General features: G+C 45.3%; 1 protein-coding gene across 2 annotated transcripts in view; it reads left to right on the plus strand.

Annotated features, from left to right (window-relative positions):
* The first annotated feature begins 246 nt into the window (after positions 1 to 246).
* LOC106612074 (leucine-rich repeat transmembrane protein FLRT1) overlaps positions 247 to 26,936 on the plus strand; it is a 27,005-nt gene continuing 315 nt past the window's right edge. Inside the window, exons 1-4 of one of the 2 annotated variants that reach the window (XM_014212897.3) lie at positions 247 to 1,014; positions 14,326 to 15,299; positions 21,793 to 22,680; positions 22,879 to 26,936. The exon at positions 22,879 to 26,936 is cut by the window's right edge and continues 315 nt beyond it. In XM_014212897.3, coding sequence (XP_014068372.3) covers positions 21,804 to 22,680; positions 22,879 to 24,092 — 2,091 coding nt within the window. In that variant the 5' untranslated portion in view covers positions 247 to 1,014; positions 14,326 to 15,299; positions 21,793 to 21,803 and the 3' untranslated portion in view covers positions 24,093 to 26,936. Of the gene's footprint in view, positions 1,015 to 2,750; positions 2,962 to 14,325; positions 15,300 to 21,792; positions 22,681 to 22,878 lie in introns of those variants that run through there. The other variant, XM_014212898.3, reaches the window with a different exon arrangement.

Here is a 26,936-nt window from a genome sequence, read left to right on the forward strand (position 1 = left end):
CAGAGGCGGGCCGAACAAGATTGAATGTTGGGGTAACCATAGCAACGCCAAAGCCCAAAGGTTTGTTACCGAAACCTACTTAATTAGAGAGAGACTGAGAGAGTCAGAGATGGGGGAGAGAGAGAGAGGGGCAGAGAGAGAGAGGGGTGGAGAGAGAGCGATGGGCAGAGAGAGAGAGAGAGGGGTGGAGAGAGAGAGAGGGGCAGAGAGACAGAGAGAGAGGGGCGGAGAAAGAGAGGGGTGGAGAGAGAGAGATGGTGTCAGAAAGAGGTAAAATAAGTATTTAGCCTGTGGAGGTGGCTCTCCCAATTCAGTCAGTTAAAGGAGAGAGAGAAGAAAAAAGAGAAATAAAGAGAGAGAGTGTGAGATGGAAAGCAACTGGTGAGACAGAGAAGGGTCCATCCAACAAAAGTAAACGCCTGGAGTTTGCTTAACGACATTGTCACTTTGATTGGAACAAGTGCATTGGTCAGATGACATGAAAATAGAGCGCTTTGGCCACGCATACCAGTGGTGGGTTTGGCATAGAAATTAGAATTCATGAGAAGAAATTAACCCCATACCTACTGTAAAATATGGTGGTGAATCTTTGATGTTATGGGAAGAAAAAAGAGAGAGAGGGTGAGAAGGAGAGAGAGAGGAGGGTGAGAGAGAGAGAGAAAGGGAGGGAGAGCCAACAGAGAGAGGGGAGAGGGAGAAAGAGAGAGAGAGAGAGAGGAGGGCGAGAGAGAGAGAGAAAAGGAGGGAGGGCCAACAGAGAGAGGGAAGAGAGAGAGAGAGAGAGAGAGAAAGAGAGAAAGAGAGAGAGAGAAAGAGAGAGAAAGAGAGAGAGAGAGAGAGAGAGAGAGAGAGAGAGAGAGAGAGAGAGAGAGAGAGAGAGAGAGAGAAAGAGAGAGAGAGAGACAGAGAGAGACAGAGAGAGAGAGAGGAGGCTAGAGAAAACGCATAAGGAGCCACTACATTTCTGGGAACATAAAATAAAAGATGGAGTGTAGCCTACCTTCTCCTGGAAAGGTAAGTAATGAGGTTATGACTGGACAGAGAGAGAGATGGAGAGAGAGAGAGACAGAGAGAGAAAATAAGAGAGAAACAGAGAGGGCACAGAGCGGAGGGGAATAGGTGATGTGTACCAGACTTGGTTTTCAACACTGAAAGGATGGACAGACCAGGGTTGAATATATATCAATTGAAAGAAAATGGACAGAAAAGATTAAAAGAAAATCTTGCTGTGACTGACAATGAGAGAGTGAATGAGAATATATTTATAATTGGTGGTGTGTGGTGTTGTGTGTTAGGGCTGTGTGTGTATATGTGGAGCTGCTGTGTGTTTCTCTACGGTTGTGGTTAGAATATACCGTAAGACTTAATCCTGCCTTGGCTTCAGAACTGAACAGTGATGCTGAGGATGATTACTATGGTGATGTTGCTGCTGCTGATAAAAACGACAGATCTGTACAGTGTATCCAGAATCAATTTGCCCTATTATCTATCTCCTCTTGTCTCTCTCCATCTCCTCTCCTCTCGTTTATGCCCTGTGCAACATGTTTATGTATTCTTCGCTCTCCTCCCTGTCACCTCTTGTTCCCCTCTTTCTCCAACCAAACCTCTCATTTTTATTTTGCTCATTGATTGGATTCTATACATTTGATTGTACTTTCCTTGGACAAAAGCAGGAGAATCTGCTCTACAGTTTCATAATATTAACCTGCTGTAATTTTAAAGACATACAACTGAACAGTCATAGGCCTACTGTAGCACGAGAACCACTTATATAGTAGAATAAAACAAGGCTATACCTCTTACAGGGAAATATTGACGTGTATTTTTCTGCCAACAGGCTTTGAGTTATTTCAAGCACGGTGTAATTTATGCACAAAGCAAACTGAATAATTAACTGAATTTAAAGGATAATATAACAAGCCCATTCTGCTGCACATGGAGGACTTGTCAATGAAATACTTTATGGATTTCTTGGTAAGGCTAGTCTGACTGAACCGCAAAGACCTGCTGAATTCGGTAACGGAGCTGAACAGAGAGAAGACCATCAGCCTCGCGCGCTCGAAGCTCCCCCGCGCGCACCACCATCACACACGCATGCACAGCATCAGCGCCACTAGCGGTTCTGGGTGGGGGGGCAGTGCCCCTGTGACAACAATTTTGGACCCCCTTGAGGCCCCCCTAAATGTGGAGTATGAAATAATTTTTACATAACAAATGTTTGCTATCGTTCTTTTTTTACATCCATTATTAGACAGTGGCAACAATGACGATTATGAACATGGTCTTTTGCCTGCTAATGCCTGCAATGCAGTGAAGAAAACGATATGACAACAATAACGTCTAATGTAACTGGCCCCTCTAACAGTACAACTGGCCCCAGCTTGGCCCCCTCAGTTGAAATGGTCTAGAACCGCCACTGATCAGCACGCGCAGGGATCATTGCACGGGCTCTTGGCAACACCTGGGCGCGCTTCACTAAACATACACAAAAATAGATAATGACATTATAGCCTATAGGCTATAGATCCATATGACTGTATGGCGAGGTTAGTTAATATGTGTAACCATATACGCGCAAAAGCCATTTTTTTTAAACAGATGTGCCTTTCAAGTTTCAGTGATCTGACAACTTATATTGTAACGTAAGTTCAGGTTAAGTTATGGACTACAGTGTACTTCTATTATAACGCACAGACACTGAGCTCTCGAACAAAGTCACGCAGGGAGCTAGGGAAACGGAGCGCAACGCTTATTATAATAGGTTAGTGACTCTTTCCCTCACACACACTCTCACACAGAGAGAGAGAGCGACACACTGGGATGGAGATGTAACAGCGCTGCGAAGGCGGTTTCCACAGCGATGAAGCATTTTGGAGGCAGTTTTTAACCGCTGTAAATAGAAGAGAGAGAGAGACAGATAACGCAATCGACACGACAAGCCTCGGCGGTAGGATCAAAAAGGTAGGATCATTCTATATGCTACAGTCGGTATAAAAACACATTCAAAATGGATTTTAAATGGTTAATTTTAAGATAAATTATATAGGAACACAACAGGTTTATGAGGCGGAATAGGACCAGCCAGGTCACCCTTGATACAAGTCAGTATTCAACGTCCATTGATGTCTGAGGATCTCGGGAGATGTTGTAGAAATTGGCCACTAGGGGCAACAGCGAGCAATGTTCCCTTCAGTTAAGTTTTCGGTGTTGTGGAAGGAGATGGCAGATTGGCTTAAGTGTCTGCCTCTGGTGCCCATCAGAGTTAATACCTAACCTTAACCCCAACCTTAAGTGTCTGCCTCTGGTGCCCATCAGAGTTAATACCTAACCTTAACCCCAACCTTAAGTGTCTGCCTCTGGTGCCCATCAGAGTTAATACCTAACCTTAACCCCAACCTTAAGTGTCTGCCTCTGGTGCCCATCAGAGTTAATACCTAACCTTAACCCCAACCTTAAGTGTCTGCCTCTGGTGCCCATCAGAGTTAATACCTAACCTTAACCCCAACCTTAAGTGTCTGCCTCTGGTGCCAAAGGTTGCATGGACGAATCCAGCGATAGAAAGTAATTTTTACTATTTTTGTTTTTAGCCTATCCTAAACCTTAACTATTTTTAAAACTTTTGACGTTTGAAACAATTTAGAAATGTGACATTTGAGAAAGATGGATGAGCGTCTAATTCTGACGTGAGACTGTGAGAGCTAGTTGTATGGAACATAAAGGGCACTCTTACAAGTGTATTATTTGTATGGTGCAAATAGTTTTTTTCACATTGTATTTGGATAAATAATGAAGCCTGTGTGTGTGTGTGTGGGTGTGTGTGTGTGTGTGTGTGTGTGTGTGTGTGTGTGTGTGTGTGTGTGTGTGTGTGTGTGTGTGTGTGTGTGTGTGTGTGTGTGTGTGTGTGTGTTTCGCTCTTGATATGTGTAGATGTCCACAAGAAGTCCCCACAAGAATAGTAAACAAACAAAAATTTGACACATTTTGTTAGTCCCCACAAGGTCAAATGCTATTTCTGGGGGGTTTAGGGTTAAGGTTAGAATTTGTGTTAGTAGAATTAGGGTTAGGAGCTAGAGTTAGGGTTAGCTTTAGCGTTAAGGTTTTGGGTTTAAGGTTAGGGTAAAGCTTAGGGTAATGGTTAGGGAAAATGGGATCTTTAATAGGACTTGTGTATCCCCACAAGATTAGTTATACAAGACTGTGTGTGTGCATGTTTTATGTTATACTACTCAGGCCATAGAATCGAGAAAAAAAATTGTATGTGTGCGTGAACACACACACGCAGTATGGGCACTTAGTTGTTTACTCAAACGCAACGTATGGTGCAGCACAGCATTTCAAGCACAATAACATAAACAAAATATTACATCATCAGAACTCATTTCAGCACACAAACACAACAGGGCATAGAGAGCATAGAGGGCAGATGTCATACAGTTTTACTGGGCATTAATGTCTTTTAAAAACACATGCACACGCAAACACACAGGATAATGACAGAGCAAACAGGGCCATATTGAGATTAGAAGGAGATTCTCTGTGCCTAAACATTACAGAACATCAGATTAAAGACAGAGACAGAGAGCGAGAGAGAGAGATGGAGAGATAATGCATGGGCTTCCATGTGGAAAACATTGCACATTGACATTGGAGAGGGGGCTCCACTGGGGGATATATATAGGGGCTCCACTAGGGGCTGCACTAGGGGCTCTACCAGGGGCTCTACTAAGGGCTCTACTAGGGCCTTCACTAAGGGCCCTACTTGTCTCTACTAGGGGCTCTACTAGGGGCTCTAAAAGGGGCTCTACTAGGCTCGACTAGGGGCTCTACTAGTCTCTACTAGGGGCTCTACTAGGGGCTCTACTTGGGGCTCTACTAGGCTCTACTAGGGGCTCTACTAGGCTCCACTAGGGGCTCTACTAGGGTCTGTACTCGGGGCTCTACTAAGCTCTACTAGGGGCTCTACTAGGGGCTCTACTAGGCTCCACTAGGGGCTCTACTAGGCTCTACTAGGGGCTCTACTAGGGGCTCTACTAGGCTCTAGTAGGGGCTCTACCAGGGCCTCTACTAGGGGCTCTACTAGGGGCTCTACTTGGGGTTCTACTAGGCTCTACTAGGGGCTCCACTAGGGGCTGTACTAGGGGCTCTACTAGGCTCTATTTGGGGCTCTACGAGGCTCTACTAGGCTCTACTAGGGGCTCTACTAGGGGCTCTACCTGGGGGCTCTACTAGGGGCTCTACTTGGGGTTCTACTAGGCTCTACTAGGGGCTCCGCTAAGGGCTCTACTAAGGGCTCTACTAGGCTCTACAAGGGGCTCTACGAGGCTCTACTAGGGGCTCTACGAGGCTGTACTAGGCTCCACTTGGGGCTCTACTAGGCTTTACTAGGGGCTCCACTAGGGGCTCTACTAGGGGCTCTACTAGGGGCTTTACTAGGCTCTACTAGGGGCTCTACGAGGCTGTACTAGGCTCCACTAGGGGCTCAACTAAGGGCTCTACTAGGGGCTCTTCTTGGTGCTCTACTAGGCTCCACTTGGAGCTCTACTAGGCTCTACCAGGGACTCTACTAGGGGCTCTACTAGGCTCTACTAGGCTCTACTAGGCTCTACTAGGGACTCTACTAGGGGCTCTACTAGGCTCTACTAGGGGCTCTACTAGGCTCTACTAGGGGCTCTTCTAGGCTCTACTAGGGGCTCTACTAGGCTCTACTAGGCTCTACAAGGCTCTACTAGGGACTCCACTAGGGGCTCTTCTAGGCTCTACTAGGGGCTCTACTAGGCTCTACTAGGGGCTATACTAGGCTCTACTAGGCTGTACTAGGCTTATTTGATTTCAGATCATTTATTTAACTGTGACTTCAATATCAATTCAAAGTAAAAAATATATAACAATTTCAAATTGACAATAACATCATCCTTACACCATTCAATATTGTTTTACCTCTGTGAATTTCTATCTCGGTGTGTTATTATTTTACACATTTGCTGATAAGTTTGTGTAAAAACAAAACCAACGAAACCATTGTATAGGCCCCCAACCTCTAGGAGGCATTCTGAGTTGACATAGATCCTATTCAAAATAAAGATACTAGAGGAATGCATTACACAAGTGAGGGGAATTTCATGATTCATCTGAGTGCACACACACACAAACACACAGCCCTATTATTTGGAGCAGCACAACAGATCCACGCTGCGGCAGTAGGAGGCACGGAGAAAAGTTCAGGGACTGAATTTATTTCAACAGAATACAAACTGTAACCTTTACTGCCTCACTATATCCGCTCTGAATGTTTATGTGTGTATCTCTGATGAGGTCTGTGTGTGGGCCTTGGGAGGGGTGAGTGAGGTGTGTGGGCCTTGGGGGGGGGGGGAGGGGGGTGAGTGAGATGTGTGGGCCTTGGGAGGGGTGAGTGAGGTGTGTGGGCTTTGGGAGGGGTGAGTGAGGTGTGTGGGCCTTGGGAGGGGTGAGGGGTGTGGGCCTTGGGAGGGGTGAGTGAGGTGTGGGGGCCTTGGGAGGGGTGAGGTGTGTGGGCCTTGGGAGGGATGAGTGAGGTGTGTGGGCTTTGGAAGGGGTGAGTGAGGTGTGTGGGCCTTGGGAGGGGTGAGGTGTGTGGGCCTTGGGAGGGGTGAGTGAGGTGTGTGGGCCTTGGGAGGGGTGAGTGAGGTGTGTGGGCTTTGGGAGGGGTGAGTGAGGTGTGTGGGCCTTGGGAGGGGTGAGTGAGGTGTGTGGGCTTTGGGAGGGGTGAGTGAGGTGTGTGGGCCTTGGGAGGGGTGAGTGAGGTGTGGGCCTTGGGAGGGGTGAGTGAGATGTGTGGGCCTTGGGAGGGGTGAGTGAGGTGTGTGGGCCTTGGGAGGGGTGAGTGAGGTGTGTGGGCCTTGGGAGGGGTGAGGTGTGTGGGCCTTGGGAGGGGTGAGTGAGGTGTGTGGGCCTTGGGAGGGGTGAGTGAGGTGTGTGGGCCTTGGGAGGGGTGAGTGAGGTGTGTGGGCTTTGGGAGGGGTGAGTGAGGTGTGTGGGCTTTGGGAGGGGTGAGTGAGGTGTGTGGGCTTTGGGAGGGGTGAGTGAGTGAGATACAGTATGTGGGTGAGAATCTGACTGGAATAATCATTCTGATGATGATGATCCTCCAGATCAGAATTGGCAACCGATTTATGCAAAACATATTCACTTTGTTTCTGTCTGTCTGTGTGTGTGTGGCACAGGAGGTTGGTGGGACCTTAATTGGGGAGAACGTGCTCGTGGTAATACATCAGACAGGTGGTTTCCATGAGTTTGATGCCATTCCATTGACTCCGTTCCAACCATTATAATGAGCCGTCCTCCCCTCAGCAGCCTCCACTGGTGTGTGACTGTGTGCGTGTGTACAGTACAGTATGTGTGTGTGTGTGTGTTGTGTTGCCTGTGTGTAAGTTCAAAACTCTATTAGGGCTTAAGTTAACTGTGTAGTTAGTGTTCGTTTACCTGATATTTCATAGGAAAATTCAACAACGGTACTTCCTTCAAATAATTCAACACTTCCAAGAATTCCATTACTACCTGGTACCAAAATAATACACAATGGTGCTTGCTGTAATAGAGGAAACACCAACATAAAGCGTCTTAATAGGGCGTTGGACCTCCACGAGCCAGAACAGCTTCAATGCACCGTGGCGTAGATTCTACAAGTGTCTGTAACTCTAGTGGAGGGATGCAACACCATTGTTCTACGAGAAATGACCATGATTTGGTGTTTTGTTGGAAAACGCTGTTTCAGGCATCGTTCCAGAATCTTCCATAAGTGTTTAAGTGGGTTGAGATCCATCAAGTACATAAACCCTGGATTGCTAATGCTATGTATTGGCCAATGAGAGGCTTTGAAGCCACTGGCCGCCATATTGGCACTCCTCAGAAAAGCAGTCCTGCAGAGGAATGAATGGAATTCTACAGTATTTAATTTAAATGTTACAAGTACATATATTTAAGTATTTTGTTGTTGTAGTGGGGTCAGTAACATTAGTACTTTCTAAAAATTAAACATTAATAAGGAAAATGTTTTTATATTTTATATAGTTTGTTGTGTATGTTTAGCTCACATAAAGGTATGCAGTAAGGTGTTTGTAATATAATAAACATGGCAAAAAGAAATGTAGACATATATTAATGCATTTATATACAGTACCAGTCAAAAGTTTGGACACACCTACTCATGCCAGGGTTTTTCTTTATTTTTACTATTTTCTACATTGTAGAAAAATAGTGAAGACATCAAAACTATGAAAAAGGGCAATAGTACAGGAAGGGAAAAGGCTTGTAACGTAGTCTGGGAGATCAGGCAATGGGTTGATAACAGGAAATCCGATAGGCTAAAGCACATGCAGGCTAAAGTACAGGCAGGGAATAGGCAAAAGGCATCGTTAGTGAGGCAGGCAAAAACTATCATACACAGGAGGAGTAAATTACGGGAAAACCAGAGCTCTGAAAGACGTGTGTCACAAAACAAACAATACCTCACAGTGATGGTGTGCAAAGAACTGAACTAAATAGTGTGTGATAATGACATACAGGTGTGTGAACAGGTCATTAGAATTCAGGTGATTGGGATCTGGAGAGTGAGCTGCGTTCAGGGGATCTAGAGGGTGTGAAGCAGACATTACAGACAAGGTAGGGGTGGTATGGAGAAGATAGCCCTATTTGGTAAAAGACCAAGTCCATATTATGGCAAGAACAGCTCAAATAAGCAAAGAGAAATGACAGTTCATCATAACTTTAAGACATGAAGGTCAGTCAATCCGGAAAATTTCAAGAACTTTGAATGTTTCTTCAAGTGCAGTCGCAAAAACCATCAAGCGCTATGATGAAACTGGCTCTCATGAGGACCGCCACAGGAAAGGAAGACCCATAATTACCTCTGCTGCAGAGGTTAAGTTCATTAGAGTTACCAGCCTCAGAAATTGCAGCCCAAATAAATGCTTCACAGAGTTCAAGTAAGAGACACATTTCAACATTAACTGTTCAGAGGAGACTACGTGAATCAGGCTTTCATGGTCGAATTGCTGCAAAGAAACCACTACTAAAGGACACCAATAAGAAGGAGAGACTTGCTTGTGCCAAGAAACACGAGCAATGGACATTAGACCGGTGGAAATCTGTCCTTTGGTCGGATAAGTCCAAATTGCGATTTTTGTTTCCAACCGCCGTGTCTTTGTGAGATGCAGCGTAGGTGAACGGATGATCTCCGCATGTATGATTCCCACCGTGAAGCATGGAGGAGGAGGTGTGATGGTGCTTTGCTGGTGACACTGTCAACCAGCATGGCTACCACAGCATTCTGCATCTTTATGCCATCCCATCTTGTTTGCGCTTAGTGGGACTATCATTTGTTTTTCAACAGGACAATGACCCAACACACCTCCAGGCTGTGTAAGGGCTATTTGACCAAGAAGGAGAGTGATGGAGTGCTGCATCAGATGACCTGGCCTCCATAATCACTTGACCTCAACCAAATTGAGATGGTTTGGGATGAGTTGGACCGCAGAGTGAAGGAAAAGCAGCCAACAAGCTGAAAAAAAAAATGTGGGAACTCCTTCAATACTGTTGAAAAAGCATTCCAGGTTGAGAGAATACCAAGAGTGTGGAAAGCTGTCATCAAGGCAAAGGGTGGCTACCTTGAAGAATCTAAAATCTAAAATATATTTTGATTTGTTTAACACTTTTTAGCTTACTATATGATTCCATATGTGTTATTTCATAGTTTTGATGTCTTCACTATTATTCTACAATGTAGAAAATAGTAAAAATAAAGAGAAACCCTTGAATGAGTAGGTGTGTCCAAACTTTTGACTGGTACTGTAGCTATGGTAGCCAAAATAATGGCCTTCCCAGCATTTTTATTCATGACCCTAAGCATGATGGGATGTGTGGAAGCACCTGCTTTCAATATACTTTGTATCACTCATTTACACAAGTGTTTCCATTATTTTGGCAGTTACCTATAGGCCTAGTTATTAAGTAATTCAGTTTTCTTTTCAATGATCTTATAGCCTAGTATTTATGTCAGATATCAGATAAACAGCTATTTCTGTTTTTAATTTTTTATAAATTTGCTAAAATTTATAAAAAACAGTTTTCACTTTGTCATTATGGAGCATTTTATGTAGATTGATGAGGACATTTTTTATTTAATCCATTTTAGAAAAGGGCTGTAATGTAACAAAATATGGAAAAAGGGAAGGGGTCTGAATACTTTCCGAATGCACTGTACATCAGCGTAAAGGACTAAGTGTATGTCGTGAGCCTTTGGAACTGAAAGATTTAATAGTACACACTCCTAGTGGCTTTTCATCCATTTCACTGTACAGGCTAACTCTATGGTTCAACTCCTCCAGGGCAAACAATATAACTCTCCCTCTCCCCCCTCTCTCTTTCTCTCCCTCTCTCATGTAATGTACTGGACTCCCACTCTCCCCTGTCAGGCTGAGTACTGTCACACTCACAGCACTCATATTTAAAAGGAGAGGAGTGATCTAGGGAGGTGGATGGAGGAAGGGAGTAGCATAGCAGTAGTGCAGAAAACCACCTAAATGACCCAAAGCCCTGATGGGTGGCAGGCATCAATGGATGAGAGGGAGAGGAGGGAGAGACTGGATTTACCAGAAGGGGAAGATGGGCATCTCTAGAGATGGAGCAGGAATCTCTAGGGAGGGAGCAGCCTCATGGACGGACTGGCCATAGGGCTATTCTGGCAAATGCCAGATCAGCTGGTCCATTTGTAGCCAAGTGGTCCAGTCTAAATTAATATTAGAAATTATGTATTTTTTTGTGCAGAATAACAGTTTTTCAGCTAAGAATGGGGGCTTCGAATGGAGAAAAATGCTTTTCTAAATGTTTTATGCCGGGCCGATTTCTGGTCCTAGTCCATTCCAGAACAGCAGAGACACCCACCAAAATAACCCTATATGGCTGACTGGTATCAATGGAGAAGAAAGAGTGTGGATACTAGAAGAAGGAGAGGAGGAAGAGACTGGATTTACCCAAATGGGGGAGAGAACAAAGATCTCTACGAAGGGCGATGGAGAGATGAAGGGAGGAGAGGGAGGAGAAGAAGGAGAGGGAGAGTGTCTAATAGGAGAGGAGAAAGAGATGGTAGGAAGAGAGGGATGAGAGGTAGGGTAGTGAGGGGACAGCTCAGCCTTGATGGCTGGCCTCAATGGAGAAGTAGAGGGGGAGGATGGAACGTGTGGGTCTACTCTCTACGGGGGTGAATTGCTTTAGAGAGTAAAATAGGTTTGTTGTCCCATTGCATATGGTGATGTCATTATCATTGAGTAAAGGGCTGCTGTTAGAGCTGATCACACCCTTCACCTGGAAGAAGGCGAGGTGTATATTCATGAGTGAGGAGTGTGTGTGTGAGAAAAAGAGAGAGAGAGAAAAAGAGAAAGGGTCAGAGAGGGAGGAAAAGGTGATGCTAAGAAAATACAGTATGGTGCCTTTTCTCCCCTTCTCTTCTAATCTTTTCTCCTTCCCTCCTTTCCTTCTCCCTCTCTTTTAGCCCTACTCCCTCCCTCATCTCTGTCAGGTTGCCTGTATCTCTCTCTTTCTCTCTCTAAATGAATTCTCTAAATGGCTGCTGTGTGTCACTGATTTAAAAAGCTAGTCACATCCCTCTCTCTCGCTTTTACACCCTCTTATTCTCTCTCTCTCTCTCTCCTGGTTTTCCTCTTCCCTTTCTCTTTTCATCCATCTCTCTCCCTCCATCCCTCTCTGTATGAATGGACACCCTTGGCTGACCTCTCTGGTCATGGCCTCGTGGCCTCTGCAGTCAGTCAGGTCTCACTGTGTGTGTGTGTGTGTGTGTGTGTGTGTGTGTGTGTGTGTGCGTGTGTGTGTGTGTGTGTGTGTGTGTGTGTGTGTGTGTGTGTGTGTGTGTGTGTGTGTGTGTGTGTGTGTGTGTAATGTCATACAGTCAGGTAAGAGCAGTCAGTGAAACACAGTGAGCAATGTGAACTGTTAAATTCTGTATTACATCACCAGATATTGTGTAGTTGTGACAGTCATACGTGGAGTGGTAGGGTGGTTATACAGCACACTCAGTCAGTGAGATGTTCAATCTGCATAGCAAACCCTGCTCTGTGGTATTACACTCCCCATCATATTTACCATCCACTTCTATTTACTATAAAACACGGCTGCGTTCCTGTAAACACACACACACACACACACACACACACACACACACACACACACACACACACACACACACACACACACACACACACACACACACACACACACACACACATTCCCGTCAGTGGACGGGCTTCAGTGAGTTTAAACCTTGCTCAGGCTGACAGTCATTTCTGCCTCCAAATTACATTCCAATGGGTTCATAAATCTGCCCCCTCCCTCCCTGCCTCCCTCCCTCCCTCCCTCCCGCTCTAGCATTCCCTCACTCTCTCTGTCTACTCTATCTCTCTCATTCCCCCATCACCTACTCTTCCTCAGTCTTTCCAGCTCTCCCTCAGCAAATGAGAAATAGGAGGGAAGTGTGTGTGTGTGTGTGTGTGTGTGTGTGTGTGTGTGTGTGTGTGTGTGTGTGTGTGTGTGTGTGTGTGTGTGTGTGTGTGTGTGTGGTGGGGGGGGGGGGGTTACGTGAGTTGTTGGTTAAACAGTTTCAACACACACACACTAGTAGAGAAGAGACTTTAACACACAGACAAACAATAACAAAAATTGCTCACCATAGCACATGCACATCATTTGCATTCTTCTACACACCACACACACTGGTTATAATGAATGTTTGTTGCACAGCACACATTGGCGCTCTAATCAAACCTATTGAGAATGTTTTTCTACTCATTGGTGGTAGATAGAAGTGTTCTCTGGAGAATCCTCAATATTGGGCCCAATATTACCAGAACGCACACTAGAGTACCATATATATCTTATAGTGCTCCTCTGTGAGTGTTCCGGTAATATAGTGGACCATATAATATTACCAAAGCACACCCTGTCCATCTGTGTTACTGCTTCAGAAGACCCAGTCCATCAGTGTTAATAGTGTAGAAGACCCAGTCCATCTGTGTTACCGCTGTAGAAGACCCAGTCTATCTGTGTTACCACTGTAGAAGACCCAGTCCATCTGTGTTACCGCTGTAGAAGACCCAATCCATCTGTGTTACCGCTGTAGAAGACCCAGTCTATCTGTGTTACTGCTGTAGAAGACCCAGTCCATCTGTGTTACCGCTGTAGAAGACCCAGTCTATCTGTGTTACTGCTGTAGAAGACCCAGTCCATCTGTGTTACTGCTGTAGAAGACCCAGTCTATCTGTGTTACTGCTGTAGAAGACCCAGTCTATCTGTGTTACTGCTGTAGAAGACCCAGTCTATCTGTGTTACTGCTGTAGAAGACCCAGTCCATCTCCAGTAGTGCAGTGTAACTGCTGTTCTAAGTGTTATTGTGGTCAGAACATTAGAGCTGTCAGCCAATGAGACACAGAGGAACCATTCTATTTTATATTCTATTCTATTCCACAGCTACCACTACAGTGTTAGCTAGCCAGGGCTGAAAATAGGCTGTGTCAGCATGGGGAGTGAGGAGTACAGAAACACAACCACCTCACCTCACCACACTACAGCACACTACAGTACAGTACACTACACTACAGTGCATTACAGCTCACCACACTACAGTACACTACAGTACAGTACACTACACTACAGTACACTACACTACAATACGCTACACACACAGACTACCTCACCACACATACACAATATATCTACACTTGTACACACAGGGTCTGGACTCTGCAACATTCCATTTCTAGACCTTTCAGTCTAGTGTGTTTCAATTCTGGTCCTTGGGGTGTGCAGAATTTTGTTCCAGACCATTACTAACATAACTGATTCAACAAATTGAAGTCTTGTTGTGTAGTTGAATAACTCTATTGGATGTGTTAGTACTGAGTTGGTATGAAAGCCTGCAGTCCCTGTGGTTCCTCATTTCTAGGACTGAAGAACAGTGCTTTACTCCTAGACTCTTAACCTTGCCAAACATAACTGTCAAGTTACTGAAGCTGGAGTGTCTGTCCTTTGAAGATTAACTTGAGCATGGTTAGACTTGAGCATTTGTATTAAGCAAACACATTATAATGGTTCTTCTGAAACCTTCTCTACTGTTATACAGTTGACTCATAGATAAAGTAGTGAATGGTTGTGTCCCAAATGGCACCCTATTCCCTACATACTGTAGGGCACTACTTTTGACCAGAGCCTTGGGGTGCCATTTGGGACACAACCTATGTGTGTGTGAGTCCTAGCTAACTGCCCTCTCTGTTCTCCCCACAGGGGGGCACTGCGTCAGACTAGTCAGGCTGTGTCGCTGGGGCAAGTACCACTGAGACAGAGGGAGGACATCGCTCCTTCCACCAACAAGCTGAAGAACTGAGGCTGACAAACCCACAGACAACACACACACATTCTCACACGACACACACACACGTAAAAATTATCTCACACACATGTGGCCCGCAGCAGAAAATGAGCAGTTCACACTGGCCAATTATCAAGCAATATCAACTTTAGACACTAATCCCCGAAGATTTGAGGAGAGAAAAAGTGTCTGGGTGGATAGCAAGCAGTGTCACTAGACGCTTTAAGAGATGATTAATTCTAATCCTCAAAGTGAAGGATAACAAGTGGCCCAGACTCCTGTGACCTCCCATCCAACCACCACCTCCTCCTTGTCCTCCTCCTCCTCCACCACCTCCTCCACCTCCTTCACCTTCTCTAACCTCCTCTAATCTCTGAGGTGCGTAACGTTCTCTATTCCCCCCAGCTGGTTCAATCTATACAGACACAGACTGACTAGATGACCATCTGGACCTATGTAAATCAACATGAAGAGAACATAAACCCACCAGCAGAGAGGACTTGAAGACTGCCTCTCCTTGTTACTGACTGAGTTGCCAGATGCTACTCTGGATGGGGCTGGAGGCTGTAGGCTGTTAGGCTAGCTAGGCCATGCTGCTCCCTGTGCCTTCCTCCTCTCCCATGCTGTTTCCCTGGAAACCTATAGGCTGCAAACATCCTCATCGTCAATTTCATCACTCACCAATGCCACAGGAAGTACGGTGGCTCGGAGGGAACTGACTGAACCTCTGAACTACTACGGACAGAGTGGACCGGAACTGTCATCACACACACACGTACGCGCGCACACACACACACACACTGACTTGTCACACACACACGAACAGCCCCTTCAGCTGTGGAACAGACAGAAGAAGACAGAAGGCAAAGAGAGACTCAGCACTGAGAGGGTACGTTAAACAGGTTTCTCAAACATCTTCTTTAGAGATTTGAGGTTCAACATGTTGCTCTGAAATGTCTGAAACATAACCTGCCATATAATTTCTCTATATTCTACTGAGAAATACAGATCGTTTGTGTCATTTCAAAAAATGTTTTGAAATGCTTAGAGCGATGCCTTAGAGGAAACAGCAGTGAGTGAGGTAGTAAGAATAGGATCCAAATTAAACGACAGAAATGAAAACAAACTCACTAGGGAGGAGAGGAGAGGGCGATTGGAGGAGGAGAGAGCTGGGATCTGATTGATCCAATCTGATTGATCCAATCTAAGTGTGAAGGAATGGAGTGAGTGAGTGGATAAACAAAAAGCTGAGGAGCTGAACAGATAGAGAGATGAGCTCAGGAAGAGAGACGCTCAGATAGAGAGATGAGCTCAGGAAGAGAAGGAAGAGAAGGAAGAATGAAAAATGTAAAATCATTGAGAGGAAATGTGTAAAGGCGAGTCTGGCACTGAGACACACACCTTATCCCAAAGGTATGATTATGAAAGGAAGCAGGCAGGCATCGCAGAAAGCTACATGCTATTTGATATTCATAGTGGGGACTCGCCCAAAAAAATATCCTCCACCTTGACACTCTCCCTTATGTTCCTCTCTCTCACTCGCTCACTCTTTCTATCTGTCCCTGTTGGGTGAACGCTGGCATAGGCAGTCCTTAGAAGTCAGCTGTTTTGGGCTAAAAATATATCCACAAACATCTAGATCTAGCCTTTATTCAGGATAGAACTTAATCCATCATTATCATAATCCAGCCAAAACTCCTCCACAAGGCCCTGAGACGGGACGTCCATATGAAGACATCACCAGATACACAGCAGTGGTACATCATTATTAATGATGGTCCTTTTAAAACCAAGGGACTCAATGCTGACTCTTTATCTCACAACCCATTACCAGAGTCAGCCTCATCTCCTTCTCTCTGTCTGTCCATCTCTCCTTTTCTCCTTCTGCCTCTTTCTCTCCCTTGCTCTCCCCCTCCCTCTCATTGTTGCCATCTCTTGTTTGCTTTGCATGTATTTTGACTGGAGCCGAGGGGCAATTTTGCATGTTGTCCTGAGAGTGAGAACACACACACACACAATTTAACAAAAGGAAAATCTTGCCTGCAGAGCATTTGTTTGTCAAATGTACTGTCAAATCATGTCAAGCATTTCAGAGGATGGGAGAACACATGTCCAAGTCTGAAACCCCTAGAATATACTGCACTGTATACAATAATGTATAATCAAATTTCTTGGTGTTCTATAAATAGTATACTTTAAAACTCCACTGACATTCCTTGTTGTTTATCTGAATTGTAAATTGATGGCGCTCTCAAAGATTCAACACCAAAAGATAAGCAGAGAAATGTAAACCAAGGAATGTATAAATGTAAAAAAGAAACAACAAAACAACTGGATATGTAAAACACGAACTTCAATATTTATTGGGAATTCCGAAGATCTTCACTGAATAATTTATACCACATTTGGAGAACAATAACCGCAGACACACAGACACACAGTACATCTCAGTTTGTGGTGAGTGAATGTTTGTGGTTTTTCCAAATCCCAAGTCACAGTTACGTTGCCTCTCAGACTTCAATAACGAACTACAGACTGTATGTGAATCAATTGTGGATTTATTCAAATTTATCCAAGGGGGGATCATTTCTGACTGAGGTTACCAACAGTGCATTTACAGAAATCTGAAATCTGGATTTTTTTTCAGGACATAGTATGGATCATTTAGATATTTGACTTGGAATTTTAGGACCCCTTAAAAGGTATCAAAAAATATATGCAAAAATAATTGTATAAAATATTGAGTTTGGCCTTTACTACTGTAGCCAAGAGAAACGTATTGAATAACAACACATTCATAAATGGCAAAAAGTGCTTGTCATATATCTAGGAAATATAAGAAAGCTCAGGATTTTTTTTTACACATATTTAGACCCTTTTTGGGTAGGCACAAAATGACCGGTACCAGACAAGTTCCGTGACACTTGTGGAGGTAGAGTGGTCATAATAGTTTGTCAAACCGTTCAGACCGATCGGGAAGTCTCATGGTCTGACAAACACTGCTCGAGCTCTGCCACTTTTCACCGCAGATGCGGAAGTGCGATATCGGCGGATGCGGTAGATTGAGACACATGCAATGCAAAAAAACAGGTATCTCTTTCTTAAACTGACGGATTTTGATGGGAATTGTATTATGTTACTTAGATTGACACACCGGTGTGTCAATGGACTCTAGGGGGTAAAAAAATCGAAAATCCTTTCACTCATTTTCTCTCTCCAGTTCTTCTTGTTAAACTTTCTCCAATCTCTTTGTGTTCCTCTCATAGTCTTCACTTCCCCACAATGTCTGTCCCTCGCCTTTCTCTTCTGTTTGGTAGGAGTGACCCATATTCAGGGCCGGCTTATGGGCGGGCCAGGCCTCCTACCCTACCTCCTTGCCCGTCCAAATAAAATATAGAAATATAGAAATATTATTTATTTGACCGAGACGCCCGCAGACAAGACGCTTCAATCTCATAGAGCGAAACATCTCCCCTCTGTCTCAGTATGTGTAGACCATGTATCTGATGTATGTCATGTCGTACTATTTCTGTCCAGAAAGCATCAGATACATGGGTTACATGTAGAGGTGCGCGGTTTCGCTCGCCCGGATGCTTTCTCCGGTGATATACAGCAGAGGGGAAGAGGCGGCGCGAGAGGGCTCACTCTCGCCAAAAGCTGTCCAGCATAAACCCAATGCGTTTCTATGGGAATAATATGCAGCCATAAGCTTGTTGCCTGCCTTCCAGTCTTTGCGACAAAGACTCCAATTGTTAGGGCGGAGACATGAGCATCTCGTCATTATACAGATATTTGGTTTCAGCCTCTTGCGAATTGGATAGGAAAGTTGGCAGGTATACAGTACACTGTTAGGATGCCGGATTGCCCTAAAGTAAATTGATGTTTCGCCAAAATTATATAATTACTCCTTTCTAAATGAAATCATTGAAAATACTCCACCAGGGAGCACGACTTAGCCACAGAGGATCATTAGCTTCTATAAAAAAATAGCTGTGGATTGTTTCAAATCAGACGTGTGGGAAGCCTGTCATTTGGGTACTGCGCGTGGCTGACTGAGTTGCTGCTGTCAGTGAAAAGCATCTAAAATATGTGTGACAATGTGTCTTGAGTATAATTTAAAATGTTACGTCAAGAAGAAGGGAAAGGGGGTGTGGCGAAGATATGGTGCATTTCCAGAATGTATGTAGGAAAGGGCCCATTTGGCAATGTGCACCACACACGTGCACCACTCATTTTTTCATCGCCTCACACAAGTCAACAAAGTCCGTTTTTTTAACATCCATTGCGAATGATAGTTCCTCAGTATTTGAAAAACCTTTCCAACACTCTCGACCTCAATAATCACCAATCCTCAGAGTGAAAGAGAAAAATATCATGATCTGATGATCCCATATACCCAGTGGAAACGTCATTAAAAAAACAGCTCACTGGCGCAGGAAACTTTGAGCGCCCGGAATAGGCAAGTAGATACAATGTTGCAAGTTCGTTAGCAACAGCTTAGGGCCGAACCCTGTGATGATTTTATACGACGTTGAACTTCCCTGGAAATAGCTCAAGTCAAGAAAGACAGAAAGGAGCAGGTGGAGAAGAGAGATGAATATGATTGAAAGCATCAACATTTTTATTAGCATATTTTTTACTGTTTTTATTTGTCGGCTTTAGGTCTGTGGATTTGGAAAGTATTCAGACGCCTTGACTTTTTACACATTTTGTTACGTTGAAGCCGTACTCTAAAATTTATTAAATACATGTTTTCCCTTATCAATCTACACACAATACCCCATAATGACAAAGCAAAGACAGTTTTCAGAAATCTTTGCAAATGTATTAAAAATTAAAAAAAACAGACTCTCAGACCACGGGAAACCAGACATTCTGGTCTGATAAAACCAAGATTTATCTCTTTGACCTGAATGCCAAGCGTCACATCTGGAGGAAACCTGGCACCATCACTACGGTGAAGCAAGGTGGTGGCAGCGTCATGCTGTGGGGATCTTTTTCAGCGGCAGGGACTGGGAGACTAACCAGGATCGAGGGAAAGATGAATGGAGCAAAGTACAGAGAGACCCTTGATGAAAACCTGCTCCAGAGCACTCAGAACCTCAGACTAGGGCGAAGGTTCACCTTCCAACAGGACAACGACCCTAAGCACACAGAAAATCAAAAGAAATCAGCCAAGCCCTCAGAAAAAAATGGTAGACCTCCACAAGTCTGGTTCATCCGTTGGAGCTATTTCCAAATGCCTGAAGGTACTACGTTCATCTGTACAAACAATAGTACACAAGTATAAACACCATGGGACCACGCAGCCGTCATACCGCTCAGGAAGGAGATGCCTTCCTTCCTCCTTCCTAGAGATGAACGTAATTTGGTGCGAAAAGTGCAAATCAATCCCAGAACAACAGCAAAGGACCTTGTGAAGATGCCGGAGGAAACAGGTACAAAAGTATCTATATCCACAGTAAAACAAGTCCTATATGGACATAACCTGAATGGCCGCTCAGCAAGGAAGAAGCCACTGCTCCAAAACCCCCATAAAAAAGACAGACTACGGTTTGCAACTGCACATGGTGACAAAGATCGTACTTTTTGGAGCAATGTCCTCTGGTCTGATGAAACAAATATGGAACTGTTTGGCCATAATGACCATCGTTATGTTTGGAGGAAAAAGGGGGAGGCTTGCAAGCCAAAGAATACCATCCCAACCGTGAAGCACAGGGGTGGCAGCATCATGTTGTGGGGGTGCTTTGCTGCAGGAGGGACTGGTGCACTTCACAAAATAGATGGCATCATGAGGCAGGAACATTATGTGTATATATTGAAGCAACATCTCAAGACATCAGTCAGGAAGTTAAAGCTTGGTCGCAAATGGGTCTTCCAAATGGACAATGACCCCAAGCATATTTCCAAAGTTGTGGCAAAATGGCTTAAGGACAACAAGGTATTGGAGTGGCCATCACAAAGCCCTGACCTCAATCCTATAGAAAATTTGTGGACAGAACTAAAAAAGCGTGTGCGTGCAAGGAGGCCTACAAACCTGACTCAGTTACACCAGCTCTGTCAGGAGGAATGGGCAAATATTCACCCAACTTATTGTGGGAAGCTTGTGGAAGGCTACCCAAAATGTTTGACCCAAGTTAAACAATTTAAAAGCAATGCTACCAAATATTAATTGAGTGTATGTAAACTTCTGACCCACTGGGAATGTGATGAAATAAATAAAAGCTGAAATATATTATTCATATATCTCTCTGCTATTATTCTGACATTGCACATTCTTAAAATAAAGAGGTGATCCTAACTGACCTAAGACAGGGAATTTTTACAAGGATTAAATGTCAGGAATTGTGAATAACGGAGTTTAAATGTATTTGGCTAAGGTGTATGTAAACTTCCGACTTCAACTGTATGTGATATACATTCTTTCATTTTATTTTTTTAAATGTTTAGCAAACATTTTTTTTAAACTGTTTTTGCTTTGTCATTATGGGGTATTGTGCATACATTGATGAGGGGAAAAAAACATTTAAACTATTTTAGAATAAGGCTGTAACGTAACGAAAGGGGTCTGAATACTTTCCGAATGTACTGTATTTCACTTAGTTGATGTTGGAAGTTATAGGCCAACTGCTGCATTGGCCTATAGGCTATCTCTGAGTTCTATGCTCTCCAATAGACCACAGTGTATCAATGTGTCCATATGGCAGGGGCTAGTGCTCTCGTCATAGTCAGATTTGTATCATTTTACTTCAGATTTTTATGATTAACCACGTGATATCAATTTTGAGAAACAAAACACTTTATTATCTAAATGAAACTGTTCCATGGAAATTTGCATATATAAATATTCATAACTGGCATGCAGATCGGTATAAATGCTAGGATAAATTGTAAACTTCCCCAAACTTGAAACTCATGAGCTGCCTATGGTCTTTACTATTACACCAATTTAAAAAATGCATGTAAGTGTACAGATAGGAGGTCCAAAAATTGGCCCGCCTCTGTAAATCAAATGCCCGTCCAACAGATTCGTTTTGGCGCCGGGTCTGCCCATATTATCCTGACAGCTTCTGGTTGGTAGGAGTGACCCATATTATCCTGACAGCTTCACTTAAGTTGGGCCAGCGACTATTCATACACTATCTCAAGCACTTTCTTTGTTCAAAAACTTTTCCAAAAAACATCACATCAGTAAAACTTGAAAAAGAAAACACATTTACACAACATAAGAATTTGAAGGACATTGGAACAGAAATTACCTGTAACTCTCATTCTTTATCTTTCCTGAAGTTCAAGGACTTTCGAAACTCATGAACTCTCTTTCTCTTTCTCTCCCTCTCTCTCTCTCTCTCTCTCTCTCTCTCTCTCTCTCTCTCACACAGAGGCCGGGACTATGGCTGCCGAGAGTCTGGCAGAGCTCCGTGATTGGCTCTTCCTGCTCCTCCTGTGCCTGACTCTACTGGCCGAGATGCTGGAGTTGGCGGCGGCAGCAGTTGCCATGGAGGAGGGCGAGGAAGACTTCCTGTGCCCGTCGGTGTGCCGGTGTGACGAAGGCTTTGTCTACTGTAACGACCGGGGCCTGAGCATGATCCCTCCTCTACCGTTAACGGCTACCGTTCTCTACCTACAGAGCAACCAGTTGGCCAACTCCGGCCTGCCACCGTCGTTAGAGCGCAGCAGTAGCATCCGTGTGGTCTACCTTTACGCCAACCAACTAGACGAGTTTCCTATACACCTGCCTCCGTCGCTTCGGGAACTACACCTACAGGACAACAACATTCGGACGTTGCCACGCATGACGTTGGCCAGGTTACCATTGCTAGAGAGGCTACACCTAGACGACAACTCCATCTCCACGGTGAGCATCCAGGAGCGGGCCTTCTCCGGTACGCCGCGGCTGAGGTTACTCTTCCTCTCCCGGAACCACCTGTCCAGCATCCCAGCCGGCCTCCCGGCTTCTTTAGAGGAGCTGAGGTTAGACGACAACCGCATTAACACCATCCCCACCCACGCCTTCCGGGGCCTGGCCTCACTGAGACGCCTGGTCCTGGACGGGAATCTCCTGGCCAACACCCGCATCGCCGACGACACCTTCTCCCGCCTGGCCAACCTCACGGAGCTGTCGCTGGTCCGCAACGCCCTGCAGGCCCCGCCCATCAACCTTCCCAGCACACACTTGCTAAGGCTGCACCTGCAGGACAACGGGCTGATCCACATGCCCCGGGGGACCCTGGACGGGATGAGGAGGCTGCAGAGGCTGGACCTGTCAGGTAACCAGCTGGGGGTGGAATTTGGAGGGGTGGGGGGTAGTAGGGGGAAACGCAATGGAACAGAGTTCCCAAAGCGAAATAATTTCCATAGCTAAAATCCTAAGATTTTACATTGCTGAGTTTCCGCAGTGTAGACTAAAAGGCAGCTTGTATATTGCAGAGTAACTGTAGTGAACTACTCCATTTCCATCCCTGCAGGGAACAACCTGACCACTCTGCCTCGGGGGCTGCTGAGGGACACAGACGGCCTAGAGCTGTTGCTGCTCCGGGGGAACCCCTGGTACTGTGGCTGCAACCTGCTCTGGCTCCACGCCTGGCTGTATGGCCGCGGGGCAGCGGTGACGGTACGGGGCCTGACCTGCCACGGGCCGGAGGTGGTTCGAGGCCAGGCCCTCAGGGACCTCTCTGGGCTCATGGACCAGTGTGAAGGCCCACCAGGAGGGGTGAACACTGTCTCTAGTACTACCACCACCTCCCACCCCAGCCAGGGCTCCATGTTTACCCTCCGGGCCATGCGGCCAGGCCTGGTGATGCCGTTACCACCGGGAGGAGGAGAGGCGGGGGGGCACCCCTCACATGATGCTCTAGAACTCACGGTGAAGCCCCTGTCTGCGGACAGTGTGCAGGTGACGTGGCTGTGCCCACGACCAGCGCCCTCCTTCCGGCTATCGTGGCTGAGGCTGGGCAGCAGCGCCGCTCTGGGTTCCATCACAGAGACGCTGGTCCCCGGGGAGAGACAGCAGTACCTACTGACCCAGCTCACGCCACGATCACACTACCTCGTCTGCCTGCTCCCCCTGCGCACCACCTCCTCCCACTCTGGAGGGTCACAGAGAGGACAGCAGCAGGAAAAGGACACAATTCACCAGACCCCCGTCTGTGCTCAGATAGAGACGGGGGAGGCTCTGCGCCCCGAGGGGGGAGATGGGGGTGAAGACTCAGACACAGAGATGGCAGCCCTCCCCCTGGCCGAGATCATCGGCGGAGCCACGGCCCTGGTCTCCCTCATGCTCATCTTCGGCATCTTCTGCTGGTACGGTCAGCGCGCCGGGTATGTCTCTGGGGAAACAGACTCCTATGGGGTCCGAGGACAGCGCGGGGTTGGAATGGGGAAGCCGTACGATGACTACGTGGAGTCGGGCACTAAGAAGGACACCTCCATCCTGGAGATCAGGAGCCCTGGCTTGGCCATGACGCCCATGACGACCCATCAGCCACTGCAACCCAAAGGAGGGGAAGATGTGACCTACGTGCACACCATCTTCCCCTCATCGCACGGTAACGGCACCTACCGGAGCAACCAGAGTCACAACAGTATAATCACCCAACTGGGTCACACGGCGGGCTACGGGACCAACCGGGGTTACCGGGAGCAAGGGATGATCCCGGATATAGACTACACCTACACGTGATGACATCATCAAAGACACACTTCTCCCACCACCACCGGTTGGACGCTGTTCTAAGGATACGGTTCTAGCAGGCGGTTGGTTGGTTGGTTGGTTGGTCTTCTTGGTTCCAAAGTATCCTCTGTGCCTCCTCAGTTCTGCTCTGAATCTTATTGGTCTGTTACTTAGCTGACTGGCTTGGGCTGCTGTGTCCCCAAAGGGCAACCACACATACATGTTAGCTAGGTGACAGAAGTGCCAGTCAAGTCGTACCATGCTGGGTATTGACCTACGATAATGTTTCAGTGCTTCTCATGTTTAAACGTTTTGAGGTCTTTACAGCTACTGCACTCTTCCTTCTATTCCATAAAACACTGTTAGTAGTTTGAGGTGGATGTTTAGGCCTAGGCAGACCATATAGGCAAATATATACCAGAAAGAAGCACTTGTGTAGATGGCTATACTACTAAATACTTCTGTTTACGCTGTGTAGATACACAATAGAGAGAGAGAGAAATAGAGAGAGACATAGAGAGAGAGAGAGAAATAGAGAGAGAAATACACAGAGAGAGAGAGAGAAATAGAGAGAGACATAGAGAGAGAGATAGAAATAGAGAGAGAAATACACAGAGAGAGAGAGAAATAGAGAGAGACATAGAGAGAGAGATAGAAATAGAGAGAGAAATACACAGAGAGAGAGAGAAATAGAGAGAGAGAGAAATAGAGAGAGAGAGAGAGAGAGAGGGAGAGAAATAGAGAAAGAAAGAGAGGGAGATATAGAGAGAGAGGGAGAGAAATAGAGAGAGAGGGAGAGAAATAGAGAGAGAGAGAGAAATACACAGAGAGAGAGAAATAGAGAGAGAGGGAGAGAAATAGAGAGAGAGGGAGAGAAATAGAGAGAGAGAAAAAAGAGAGGGGGAGAGAAATAGAGAAAGAAAGAGAGGGAGATAGATAGATAGATAGATAGATAGATAGATAGATAGATAGATAGATAGATAGATAGATAGATAGATAGATAGATAGATAGATAGATAGATAGATAGATAGATAGATAGATAGATAGATAGATAGATAGATAGATAGATAGATAGATAGATAGATAGATAGATAGATAGATAGATAGATAGATAGATAGATAGATAGATAGATAGATAGATAGATAGATAGATAGATAGATAGATAGATAGAGAGAGAGGGAAATAGAAAAATAAAGAGAGAGAGAGTGAGTGAGAGTGAGTGAGAGAAATACAGACAGAGAGAGAGAGAAATAGAGAGAGAGAAATACAGAGAGAGAAATACACACAGAGAGAGAGAGAGAAATAGAGAGAGAGAGGGAAGAGAAAGAGAGAGAAAAAGAGAGCGGGAGAGAGGGAGAGGGAGAGAGAAGAAAATGTTGTTCTAGCTGAGTGGAGCTGTTCTGATAACAGAGGATAAGGGGCTCCTACTGCAGCTGAGTGGAGGTGACAGTTCTGATAACAGAGGATAAGGGGCTCCTACTGCAGCTGAGTGGAGGTGACAGTTCTGATAACAGAGGATAAGGGGCTCCTACTGCAGCTGAGTGGAGGTGACAGTTCTGATAACAGAGGATAAGGGGCTCCTACTGCAGCTGAGTGGAGGTGACAGTTCTGATAACAGAGGATAAGGGGTTCCTACTGCAGCTGAGTGGAGGTGACAGTTCTGATAACAGAGGATAAGGGGCTCCTACTGCAGCTGAGTGGAGGTGACAGTTCTGATAACAGAGGATAAGGGGCTCCTACTGCAGTGAAGCGCTGCCACCGCCTGCCCCTGGACTCTAATGAGAGAGAGAGAGAGAGAGAGAGAGAGAGAGAGAGAGAGAGAGAGAGAGAGAGAGAGAGAGAGAGAGCAAAAGAGAGAGAGAGAGTAGGAGAGAGGGGAGAGAGAGAGGAAAGGGGGAAAGGGAGAAGGAAGAGAAAAGAGGTTAAGAGAGAGACAGAATAATTGAGGAAGACAGGGAGAGAGTAGATAGGGAGAGAAGGTGGAGAGTGAAGAGGGAGAGCAAAGAGAGAACTAATGGCAGAGGGAAACGGAGAAAAGGGTAGGAATATATGAAAGGATAGAATATTTTGCTTATCGCATGTCATCACAATATGAAAAGCAAAGGCATGTTAACTGGACAATCGTAGAGAAATGTCTCCAATCAAATTACGTAAATCAACCCAAAGTAAAAGGTATTTTCTATTGGTATATTGGTTGCTATCAGGAAAGAGGTAGAAAAAGATCTGCATTTACAGTGATGTACCCATTCACCCCACAAACATCTGAACACAGCAAGCTGTAATAGCTGTAATAACTACCATTATATGGAGCTATTATACTATCTGATAGCTCCCCATTATATAGCTCTGTAGTATCTCTATGTACATCATAGACAGACAGTCAGTTCACAGGTAGGGGGCAGAGAGTTCTGTAGAAATCAGGGATGAACCAAACTGCAGCACTGTGCATCTCTGCACTCTAATCACACACACACACACACACACACACACACACACACACACACACACACACACACACACACACACACACACACACACACACACACACACACACACACACACACACACACACACACACACACACACACACAGGACGCATAGCGAGAAACAAGGCTTAGAAGCGAATCTCTGTCAATCTATGTATATTATAACAATGGTTTTGCTTCTTGATCACAACTTCATCATAATGGAGAGTAGAATAAAGGAAGTGATGGGAAAAGGAGTGAGAGAAGGAAAAGAGAAAGAGATTGTTAGAGTGAGTTATGTATAGACTATAGGTTTTAATAAACCATGATAAACTTCATTAGCCTGATGTCTTTTTCCAATCCAGAACTCCACTGGGAAAAGATCT

This window comes from Salmo salar, chromosome 09 (genome assembly GCF_965601325.2).
Source record: "Salmo salar chromosome 09, fSalSal1, whole genome shotgun sequence".
In the NCBI taxonomy this organism is placed as follows: domain Eukaryota; kingdom Metazoa; phylum Chordata; class Actinopteri; order Salmoniformes; family Salmonidae; genus Salmo; species Salmo salar.